The sequence below is a fragment of the Triticum aestivum genome, chromosome 5D, assembly GCF_018294505.1.
Source record: "Triticum aestivum cultivar Chinese Spring chromosome 5D, IWGSC CS RefSeq v2.1, whole genome shotgun sequence".
Classification (NCBI taxonomy): domain Eukaryota; kingdom Viridiplantae; phylum Streptophyta; class Magnoliopsida; order Poales; family Poaceae; genus Triticum; species Triticum aestivum.
This window is the reverse complement of record NC_057808.1, coordinates 61,659,859-61,671,990: the sequence shown is the minus strand read 5'-3', so window position 1 is coordinate 61,671,990 and position 12,132 is coordinate 61,659,859. Positions and strand designations below refer to the sequence as shown.

The following is a 12,132-nucleotide window of genomic DNA, read 5'->3' as shown; positions in this document are numbered from 1 at the left end:
GGGGCGGCACACACATGAGCCATTCGAGAAGACATACAAGAGGTGTGCGCAAAGGCCATGACTGAGGAAAGGAAGCAATGGCGGCGTACGTGTGTGCGGGAGGCATAACTCAAGGCAAAGATGCATTCCGTCATCGAGCCCGCCCAACCCGCCCACGCCGTTGATGTTTTGTTGTCCCTTGTCACCCAAACGTACCTCACGCTTAAGGTACGAGCCACCGCTCATCGGAGTCCTCTGTCTTGCATCATCGACATGGGTAACTCCCGCCTCGGCTAGGCTACCACCAAAATCGACGTGAGGAGGCACCCCAAACCTCTCACTCTCCGCCTCCACACCAACTGCAAGACAATGAGCAATCGGTTGCCTCATCTCACTCTCTTGGTCGCGCGCCCTAGCCTCTCGTGTGTGCTTAGGTCTTTCACATTTTTTGGTTGTTGTTATTGCTTCGTGTGCATGTTGGTGTTGCGTCATGTGTGGTGCATGGTCTTGGTGACCATGTGTGTGCTATGTTGTTGGGTTTATGTGTGCAAACCAACGGCTGACGAATGATGAAAAGGAGGAAGTATTTTTCTCTTTTTAGTACTCCCTCCGTCCCAAAATAAGTGACTCAACTTTATACTAAATAGACTCAACTTTGTACTAAATAAGTGACTCAACTTTGTACTAGCTTTAGTACAAAGTTGAGTCACTTATTTTAAGACGGAGGGAGTATTAAATATAGTATGTGGGTAGAGATGCCAGTGTGATTCCCATCTGTCTTCACATGTCAAAATAAGGAAAATAGCATAGAGCCAAAACAGATGACGATCAATAACATGCAAATCCATTATGAAATTTTAAAATCATATTTCTTTCAGCACGATTGTCCAAATCAAAATTTGATTTCATCACTGTGTATCTCATGACAAGATGTTCGAAATTAAGTCCCACACAAACATAGCTCGACAAATATTTATGAAAAAGGAACTCTGTATCACAAAAATCATGTTTATATATACTACAAACAGAGAACGGCATTTTGGAACTCGGCCTCCATGGAGGCCGAATTTTTTGAAAAAATAAATCAAAATTCATACTTTTTGGTGTTTCAAAAAACCCTGAAAAAATTTATACAAATATATAAGAATGTGATGTGTATGTGTGTAAAATCTCATAATGAAATACCTTGAGATGCGATCTACGCAAAAAGAACAAATTCATGGACTTTTGGGATGAATAGTATCATGTGCTGAAAAGTCACAAACTTGTCTTTTTTACACAACCCTCATTTCAACGTATTTCGTTATGAAAACTTACACACATGTGTGTTTATGCCTCCATTCATGACAAATAAAAACATAAATTTTGTTGAATTTTGATTTTTTTTAAAACCGGCCACCATGGAGGGCGAGCTCGAAAAGCAATTTTCGCTACAAACTAGGCATGCTTTTCTACCACAACAATGAGTCAATCATTTGTCATGACCAACTCTCCTGTGATTAATAGTGTATATGACATATGTAAGATTAAAGGTTAATTTTCCCCAAAAAAGGTTAAAGCTAAAGATAATCGAATTTATACTCCACTACCAGGCATCAGAAACCACGAAGACAAACGGAAAAAACAAGACAAATAACCGTCCAGTCCCTGCAAACCACAGCACAAGTTGAGAGAGACAAACGGACACCCCCGGTAATCTCACCTCCGCGAGGCACAGCAGCGGAGCTGCCCCCGCTATCTGGCTCGTCTTCCACCCCAACAGCTCATGATTTCCCCACTAAACCACACCAAAAACCGAGCCCCCTCCCACTTCCGCCCACTTGTCCACGAATCCCCAGCCATTAATTTCCACCGCCTCCTCCTCTCCCCCGCTTCAGGCCTCCAGCAGCAGCCATGGAGGAGGACTTCGAGCGCGCGGTGGAGGACGGCCTCAGGCTCTCCAAGCGGCTCGTCCTCCCGGGCGGTGCGGCCCCGCCGCGCCCGCACGCCGGGATGGACCGCTACGGCGCGCCGGACGCCGCCGCGGCGTCGTCGCTGCTGCCCGTGGCCCCCATGGCGTACGCGGTCGTCACGGACCCCGCCGCCGTCGACAGCCCCGACGTGCCCAGCTACCAGCCCCACGTCTACGGCCGGCTCAGCCCGCCCGCGCTCATCCCGCTCCAGATGCGCGAGGTCGAGCTGCGGGTGGACTGCGCCGCCGGGTGCGCCACGGCCGAGGTCACCCTCGTCGCGCGCTGGTGGCTGCACTGCCTCACCCGCAGCCGCGACTGCGACTGCCGCCTCGTCGTGCCCATGGGCGAGGAGGTGACCCGATTCGAACCCTCCGCCCTCCCCCTTTGCTATTTCGCCGTCGATTGGAATTTGCTGTGCCTGATTTTGTTGCCGTTACGCGCTGGAATGATTATGCCGATAAAGTTTGCGGTTATTCTCTAGTTAATTTGGCTTTGCTTTAGGTGGTTGGGGCCCATGAATTTTGCTGTGCGCATAAATCATTTGCGCTGGACCGCACATGGAGCCAGCCACTTGCGAATGCGCGTCACTATACATTATAGTTATGATTGGTGGAACATTGGGGTTGCCGTTATAGACGATTACGTTTGGAGCTCTTTGCTCTTGAACGCAGCTAGCTCTCTGCTGGCTGTGGGCTCCATCGTTGTTTTGGAAGCAAGCGAGGCCAATTCCTTGCTTACCAATCATGGAAATAAGCTTCATCAAGAAAGAAATATTCCGTTTGGACTAGGAAAGTAACCCGACTTTCTAGGGATAACTCTGCTTGTAGTTTGTACACTTGTCCACTAAATGCTTTAGTTGGTACAGGCATACTATTTTTAGGAAGTGCATTGTTTTTTAACTTGTCATTTCCGTTCGTGGTAGTCAAATATCTTCCGGTGGCCCAAACAGAACATTCCTTTCAGCTGTTTTGGAGAAATGTAAGTTGAATGGCATATTAAGTAGTGCATTTGTATGGTCTAGGTCTTTGTTTTTTATGTTCAGGTTTACTAAATGCTTTAGGGTTCTGTTGTTTTGGTTGCATTTGGGTGTAAGTTGGCAAAGACTTTAGTCTAAGCTCAGAAGTGAGAGGCTGAGAGCAGTTCATGGAAGCTTGATTTCTATCTATTTTTCAGGTTTCTGTTATTTGATTTATTGAACTTAGGCACAAATAGGGCGTGACAGCATGCGCAACAGGCTTAATGCATGACTGTATTCTCCTGCGTCTCCTCTGTTTTGGCCACCTGCCCACTAACATCTGTCCCACTTGACAACATGAAGTGCCCCAACCTTTCAGCCCGCATCCCGTATCGGCTCTCAATTTTGCCTTATTTTTCCTTGGTCTATCTGATAATTTAGCTATTTTACTGAACACATTGATCAGACTGGTATTCTGGATTGTAATTCGGTTTAGGTATGCCCGTTACTGACGCATCATTTGTCTCTCAAACAACCATGGAACTTCAAACATGCTCCATTTCTGCTGCATATGAACATAAAAAATATGGCGTCTTAGATAAGAGCGTGGCGACAAGATATTAGGAAGCAGTCATGCTACATGTTTGATATTCCTAATCTGTTCCAGGTTACAGCAGAGGCTCTCCTAAAGAAATATTCACAAAAAAATTATGTTCTTTATGAAGTTACATAGTACTGAATACATATTGAGATGTTGTCCATGCGGCCATGAATACAAGGGTGGAAATCACCTGGAAATATGTGCATAAACAGTGAGAAAAGAATAGCAGTTCAACAAGTCATGTTGAGCATTGCGAGTAGTCATCAAATCATGAGTAGTCAATAGTCATTGTAGCATTTCTGGTAACCCTACCATGATGGGCAAATGCAATGATCAAATTTGTTTGCTAATTTGAATTGAATAAATTGGTAAGAACGCACATCTATAATGGTTATTGTTTACTAGAACACGTTGGTAACTGCATCACTTGTGTGTTGGTCATTGCTACTACGACCTATGTTTATTAACACCATGCTAACTAAATCACGACCACAGTGTAATATTAGTTAGAATAGCCAGATAACTACACCACCACAATGGTGGTGACATATTCATCACTTAACAACTTGATGTTTACAACAACGAAACAGAACCTCTACTACTTCTCTAGTCAACATTGAATGCAAACAGTGCAAGTGATGTCAGTCATCACTGTATGCATTTTAAAAAGCAAACATACACTTGCTATTCTGTTTTATGTTGCAATATTTCTTAATGCATATGTGTATATATCCGGAATGCAGTTATTTTTTTGATTTACTGGTGATCTCAGTCTAAGAATAACAGTTTGGCTAACAGGGTTCAATTCTAGGCGCTGAGGTTACTGTTGGGAAAAAATCGTACAATACTCATGTAGTTGATGTAGATGGTAACAGTCCTGTGAAGATTGTTAAAACTGAGAGTGGTGGTATTCTGAAGAGCCAGTTTTTTCAATTGACAATACCACAGGTACTTATTTTGTAGTCATCAGTTTCCCAACTGCTAGCTTGTCAAGATTCAAGCTTTCAGCAGCCATATCTGCCTGTGCTAACTATTTTCTTTCATTGCGCCAAGGTTGTAGGAGGAGAAGACATCTTTGCCACAATTAGATGGTCACAGAAGTTGTTGTATGATAATGGACAGTTTTCTGTTGATATTCCGTTTCGGTTTCCACATTATGTGAACCCTTTACCTAAACTTTTCACAAAAAAGGAGAAAATTCAGTTAACTGTGAATAGTGGTGTGAGTAAAGAGGTTTTATTGCAGGGGACCAGCCATCCCTTGAAGGTAATTAACTTTTTCGTAAGCACCATTTGGTAATCTGTCCGATGTCATGGTTATCATGAGATGTTCTTGTGCATTTTCAGGAAAAAACCAGGCAGGGTGAGAAATTGTTTTTCTTGCATGAAGCTGTGGTTGAGAATTGGTCTATCAAAGATTTCACCTTTTCATATAGTGTAAGTTATTCTCCAGTAATCTATTTATTTGGTTAACTTTACCTTCTCTTCGGTACTTCTAAAATAATTTTGTGCTCATTATGTTCCACGGCCTTTCATATGCGAATATTGAAAGCAATATGTGGGCTATGTGTTCAAATATGAATTTATATAGTACATGGCCCATCCAGCAGCGAGTTAGGGAGAGGATCCCCTTGATCTCTGAGTTACAAAGTTTATCATTTAAATTAGGAATATATTTTTTAGCTTGGGACTCAAACCAATTGGAGATAATATCTGTGATTTGTTACTTAGATTGGATTGTTAGACCTCTATGTAAAGAGGACCCCCTGTGAGGAGTAAAGCAAGCAAGATCTAGAAGAACAGTTCTTCTATCTTGCATCCAGGGGCGAGAGCCTCTTCCAGTCTTCCTAACCCAAGTACACGACATAATAATACCTTAATATTAGTAGTTCAGTCATTAGCATGCTCAAGGTTTTTGAGTCGCGACTTGGCGAGTCGCCGCGAGCCCTGCGGCTCGGCGTATAGTCGACGAAAGTCGCTGTATAGTCGCCATAAGTTGCTGTATAGTCGCGAGTCGCCCTGATTTTTGGAAAACGACTTGGCGATTAGTCGGCGACTATACAGCGACTCAAAAACCATGAGCATGCTATAAGAATGCAACGAAGGAAAACATTGTACCAAACAAATACAGGGAGTGGGCCACATCACTGCCACATCAGTAGGCGAGACTGCACGGTGCTGTCTTTTCTGAGTGCGGTCCGATGAGACTCCTGCCAATGAGTGTGGGCCCTCTCCATTTGTTTGAGGTCCCAAATCATACAGATTCAGATTTTAGGGTTGAAGGACCAACCTTTTCCAATAAACACTTTATTTAATTAATAACTTTTGTTAACATGGTGACTACAGCTTTTACTGCATGGGTGCCATTGAGATCAGTGTCATTACCTAATGCATCGTTCATGTCTGTAGGTTTACTCAGGTGATGTGTCCGGTGGAGTGCTTGTGCAGCGCTCAACATTACGTGACTATGATGACAGAGACATTTTCAGCATTTTTCTCTTACCTGGAAATAACCAGAAAAGGAAGGTAGTTCCTTTTACTTATTGTCTTGTTATCTCGACACTAGTAACTAAACTATGTCAGTGCAAAAATCACTTGATGCTTGAAGATAACTTTACTGAAACATCTTTACTTAAAGTTTGTAACTCACTGAAAGTATTTAAGGTACTTGACTAAGTTTCTCATGAGTAGCTCTAATTCAACATGACACAATATTTTTTATCTGCTTTTGTGCTTCATAAATTATTTCTGTGAATGGATATTTATCTCATTCGAGTTATGTGATAGATCTTCAGAAAGGCAGTTGTGTTTATTGTTGATACAAGTGGAAGCATGCAAGGAAAGCCTATTGAGAATGTTAAGAATGCCATCTCAACTGCTGTTTCTGAGCTTGAGGAAGGAGATTACTTCAACATAGTAACATTTAATGATGAACTTCATTCATTCTCATCCTGTTTGGAGAAAGTAAATGGCAAAACAACAGAGAATGCAATAAACTGGATGAACTTAAATTTCGTCGCCCAGGGTGGCACTGACATCATGCATCCTTTAACCGAGGTACAATATTTGGAAAACTATACCAGTTGACATTTATATATGATTCATGCCACCTTCAGTGCTCACATTATCTCTCATGCTGTAAGGCATTGGCGTTGCTGTCAAACTCTGATGGCGCACTTCCACAAATCTTTCTTGTGACCGATGGTTCAGTTGAGGATGAACGGAATATCTGTCGCACTGTGAAAACTCAGCTCACAAACAAAGGATCTATTTCCCCTCGGATTTCCACTTTTGGACTAGGTAATAGCAAATATGATTTTTCTTATTTACGACTTAACATATTGCTCTAAGATATACTGAAAGGAAACAACTGTTTGATTTTGTGGACACCCAAAACAACACACACACAAGTACTATCCTGGGATCAGATTGAGCAATCCCAGGGCACCCGCCCCGGACCAGGCCCGGCACTCGTCTTGAATGACATGTAGGAGGCGACGAACGTCAGGGGTTGCACCATTGAAAGTTATTCATTCCCATGTTAAAAATACATCTAACTTCATTCTCTTACGTATCCATTCTTATGTGTAAATCCTTTTGGATTACTCAAGTTTGTTCAGTAAAGAGGGATGATATTGGAGACATCAATATTTTATTTTACTTGTATGATTGCCAATTTTTTTACCCCGAAATAGTTTTTTATTATTTGTACTTACCCTTTGAAACAATATTAGGTTCATACTGTAACCACTATTTCTTGCGGATGTTGGCATCAATTGGCAAGGGGCATTACGATGCTGCGTTTGATACAGGTACGAACAAATTGCCCCCTTAATCCTCGAACCAGGCAGTGTTTTGTTCTACGCACTACTGAAACTCAAAACTCTGCATTATGCTCTAATGATCCAACTTTGGCAAGTTCCGGCTAGGACAATCTTACGGATTTCAGCTCTAGCCGACCCCAACTTGTTTGGGACTACAGGTTTTGTTGTTGTTCCCAACTTAGGTTTTCGGTTTATAAACTGTGTACACTGTGATTCTCGCAAAAAAAAAACTGTGTACATTGTGATTCCTCTCCTTGCACACATTCTTACTTTGTTAATAAGATCATTTTCATTAGGGCCCTTCACCATTATTTCTAGTCAAACCAAAAAACTTGACGTGCATATTGATTGTACAAACTTATTAGAATTCATGCTGAGCAGAGACTGGAATTTGATGAGATGATTTAAAGGTGTATGGAATCATTTTGTTCCTGTTCAGTTTTGCACTCAACAGCATGTTGCATTATGGAATCATATGATTTAGTAAGTTGGCAAATTAGTTCTATGGCTTTTTATAAAGCACAAGTTTTGACTTATTTGTTTTTTTCTATTTCATCCAGCATCTCTGATGTGCAGTAAACTTAATTGTTTATAAGTGTCTTGGTTGTACTAGAATTTGCAGGGTTTTTTCTAAAGTCCAATGCTATACTTTGCAAAACTGAAGTTTTTCATTCTGATTTTTGACACCAGGATCAATTGAGGGTCGAATACTTCAATGGTTCCAGAAAGCTTCATCCACAATCGTGGCAGACATTTCAATTGATGTCACAAAGCATACCCAAGAATTTGAAGTGAGTTCTATCCCAGCAAACCTGTCGGGCTGTCACCTTTTAGCCATGTCAGTATGTCACAAAAAAGCAACATGTGACAGTCATTTATTATTAATCTTGTGGTGACATATGCATGTACTATTAGTAAAACACTTTGTAGTAAGTTGTGTGTAAATGCTGAGTGGAGAGGGAGATAGGGAGAGTGAGGGGGCATAAAGTGCTTCTGTGTTTTGGGGTATTCAGTTGACTGCTTATTTTGGGAGCACTCAACAGCATGTTGCATCTTTAATTTTATGAAATAAATGCCCTCCTGCATTTGCTCATTTTCTTCTGATATAAAGGCGTGGATGGTTGGTATTTGGTATTTAAGACCATCTATCTTTCTTTCTTCATATAAGCATAGCTGGATCATCCATGTCTCTTACAATTGAACCTTTTCCCCATTCAGGTGGATTGTGAATATATTCCTGACATTTCAGCAAAATATCCATTATTTGTATCTGGAAGATTCCGAGGTGAACTGCCGGAGACTCTTTATGCTGAGGGCTATTTGTCTGACATGAGTAAGATATCGATTGAATTGAAGGTCCAACATATAAAGGACATACCTCTTGACAAAGTAAGTTTTTCACACTTTGTTCTAATAGCTGAGGAACTTCAGTAGTTCTTTTTTACGAACGAGAAACTCCGGTAGTTACTTGCATATGCAATCTAAAGCATCTTGTTGACCCCAACTGGCAGTTATAATAACGAGATATCACGTCAGCTTACCAAAATGGTAAAATTTGTCTGGAACATCTCTGGAAGTATTTACTGACCATGGATTTTTTGAAAGGATTTACTGTCCATGGAGTGAATGGCATAGCAATCAATTAAATAAAATATGTCACCCTTCACTTTGTGCACCAAGACCATTGTTTATCGTCGCAATGACCAGACACAAGGAGAGGGCGACAAAAACTAGACATTAGCATTGTTTTTAAATCGATGACTGGTCCGCTATTATTCACCTAGCTAGTTTTGCCAAACCGACTCGGCTAGCAGATGAAGTCAAAATGACTCGTCGGCTGGTTTACCAGCTAGCTCCGAGCCTCCGACTAGTAGTCGAGTTGTCAGTTAGAAACCCCAAAATATATGTCCGACTAAAAGTAATCCTAGGCAACACTACGTGACTTGAAACCTCCTGCTGGCCTGAACTCCCTGACTATTAGGCAATAACAGTCGGTCGACTAGTCTAAGTCAGCACTTGCCTGCCAACTGAATACCTCGACTAGCTGTGACTAGTTACGACTATCCAGTACTGCGAGTCTGCGGCTAGTCCATGAGTTGGTATCCTGGAGACACGGCTCGACTCGTCAACTCGTAATCCTTGTAGCACTGACTGGTGGTTGACTAGTCACTTAGCCAGTTGGGTGGTGCCTTGGCTCGACTTGTCTGACTTGAAAACAATAGTTGCATATAAGAATTTAGAACCATTGTTGTCCTAACAAGATTACAGAGCCGTTGAGCTCAACATGTGCTCTAAGTGTGCGTCGAATAGTAAGCTTGTGGAATTGTTGTTGAGGGTAGTAACTCGGAAATATTATGTGAAAGATTACTCAAAATTTTATAATCCATTTTATTTTCAAATTCAGGTGTTGGCAAAGCAACAGATGGACCTTCTAACAGCAAAAGCATGGCTTTCTGAAAACAAGCAACTGGAGCAAATGGTAACGTATATTCTGGGCTAATACCTCTCATCACATCTGATTCTGTCTTCACATTCTTAAATTAAGCTCTGCCTGTTAGTGTTAGGTATTAACTTGATATGACAATGTTCAAGTGGTTACTTTAAGGGTACTCCACTGCACTGAACTCGATGTCAAGATTAGAGAATAAATTATAGCAAAATGTGAGAGGATGACTAAACACAAGACATGGTTATCGCGTACTTGTAGTGTTGTGATGTTATTAGCACAGTTAGAGTGGCCGTATGCATCGCCCAGATGCAGAGGCAGGGGGTCATCCTCCTTTTCTAAAAAAAAAGCACAGTTAGAGTCCAGTTTGGTTACTACAGCAGTGTAGCCGGATTAAAGAAATAGGGATATGTGACTCAGTTGTGTCAGAGTCGAAGCAGAGCCCTAGTGCTAGTTGAGCACTACAAGTCACTAAGCGATATCCCTTGCCCTAAAAATTGTTGCCGGAATCTCGCCAGAGGTCGGCAGGTAAGACGAGAAATCAAAGAGAATTTACTGAGATTGGGAGTTTTCTGCCTAAAATTGAGCAGGTGGGGGTGGGTTTTGGGTTAAAAGCCAGTCTACTTCAGGAAGGTATTTTGAATTGAGAAGTGGGTGAGTGGGAGCATGTAGGAAAGCAAGATGAACTCAAAGCAGCTCTATGTAAGGCGCGGCATACTCTTGCATATTCTAGGACATCAAACTTTCTTTTCTCTGCGGAAGTCATTTCGTTCTTTTTACTGCAATCAAAGTTTATATCCTTGCTTGAAATTATCTTTTGCGATGTGCCCGGAAGCTTAAAGTTGGAATATTCACCTTAATGAATAACATTGTTTCTAAAATCTGCTCCAGCGCTCACATTATTTGAACAAACAGGTGGCGAAAATGAGCATACAAAATGGCATTCCTTCGGAGTACACACGGACGGTCCTACTTCAAACCATCATGGAAAAAATAGATCCAGCACAACAGGTAATCATATTGTCCAAACAGATTCATCCTTCTTCATTATGTCTCGGTTGATATTGCCAACTCAGAATAATCAAAGATTAAATTCGATCTAGAAAACAAACGGAGCAGGTCTCGCTTAGAACTCAGTAATACTGCATTGCCTATTAACGCAATTCTTCAGACATTCTAGTGTCTTCAAAGAAAGTTCAGAGAACGTGTGATCAAGCTTGCTGCTGCCCTTATGCAGGGAAAACGGAAACCAAAGAAACCAGAGGAGCCTTCAGCGACACCGCTGCAGGGCCTGACACTCGGCTTCGGCAACGTGCCGGCGACGACGGAGAACCTAACCTCGGGGTTCGGTGACACAAGGGCGCCGGATAAATTCGAGATGTTCGGGAAGGCGGTCGGCGGCTGCTGCGGCCGCGTGGCGGACAGCTGCTGCTGCTGCATGTGCTTCATCAACTGCTGCAGCAAGATGAACGACCGGTGCGCCATCGTGCTGGTGCAGATGTGCGCCGCCCTCTCCTTCCTCGGCTGCTTCGAGTGCTGCTCGGAGCTGTGCTGCGGCGGGGGCGGCTCGGACTGACGACGGCCCGAGAAGAGGCGTGGTGTGTTGTACAGTGAAGTGTGCATAGTGTTGCTGTATAGGATGCGCGTCACGTATATTTATTTGTATTTATATACTGCTTGATTGTGAGGCCTCACTTGTCAATATCGGCCGGTAATAAACCGTCTGGTGCACTGGCGATGTAAAGCGAGCTAAGGGGGATTTAAACGAAGAGAAATGACTGCTTGTCCCATGAGAACAGTCTTTCTCTCTCTCTGAAATGCACAAGAACAGTTGATTATGTGGGCAGAGTACCTGAATTAACCTGCATGTAACCTCTCCTTTTGCCCAACTGAGGCGCATGAATATCTCAGGCGACTGGGGTTTTGCCCGATGATCGAGCCATCATTTCGCAAACGTTTAACCTTGATGCTCCGTCTGCGTCTCATGAACAATTACAATCCCACACGTCCCCGGCGTTCGCACACCGTTGCAAGGCGCGAGCTCAAAACTGTATCAGCAAAAGGGGTTTTGAACCGCGTGCGATGGCTCAATCTACACTACCGTCAGAATCATGGCCAACAGCTCTGATGTATGGCACGCCCTGTTGCAACACGGTCTACTGGAATGGAGAGTTTTGCCTCCGTTGTCATGGAGGTTTGTCATAAGGTCGTATGCCACAAGAATTCCATGCTTGAATTGCGCCCCTTGTCTTTGACTGTTACTAATCTATTATTCTATTTATAATTGGTATTTACTGTTAGGAATAAGCAACTTGTATTCCCGTAAGGCCATAGACCGATATATATACATGTACAGGTGTGGAACATATACAGAAA

At 42.6% G+C, this 12,132-nt stretch overlaps 1 protein-coding gene across 1 annotated transcript; it reads left to right on the top strand.

Moving 5' to 3' along the window:
- Window positions 1–1,675: 1,675 nt before the first annotated feature.
- Window positions 1,676–11,594, top strand: LOC123119465 (uncharacterized). The gene is made up of 13 exons (XM_044539271.1): window positions 1,676–2,283; window positions 4,286–4,435; window positions 4,541–4,753; window positions 4,834–4,923; window positions 5,896–6,012; window positions 6,274–6,543; window positions 6,630–6,786; window positions 7,221–7,298; window positions 8,001–8,101; window positions 8,529–8,699; window positions 9,715–9,789; window positions 10,672–10,767; window positions 10,994–11,594. Exons 1-13 carry the CDS (start codon window positions 1,873–1,875, stop codon window positions 11,330–11,332), a joined length of 2,268 nt encoding a protein of 755 aa, XP_044395206.1. The 5' UTR covers window positions 1,676–1,872; the 3' UTR covers window positions 11,333–11,594.
- The last annotated feature ends 538 nt before the right edge of the window (window positions 11,595–12,132 follow it).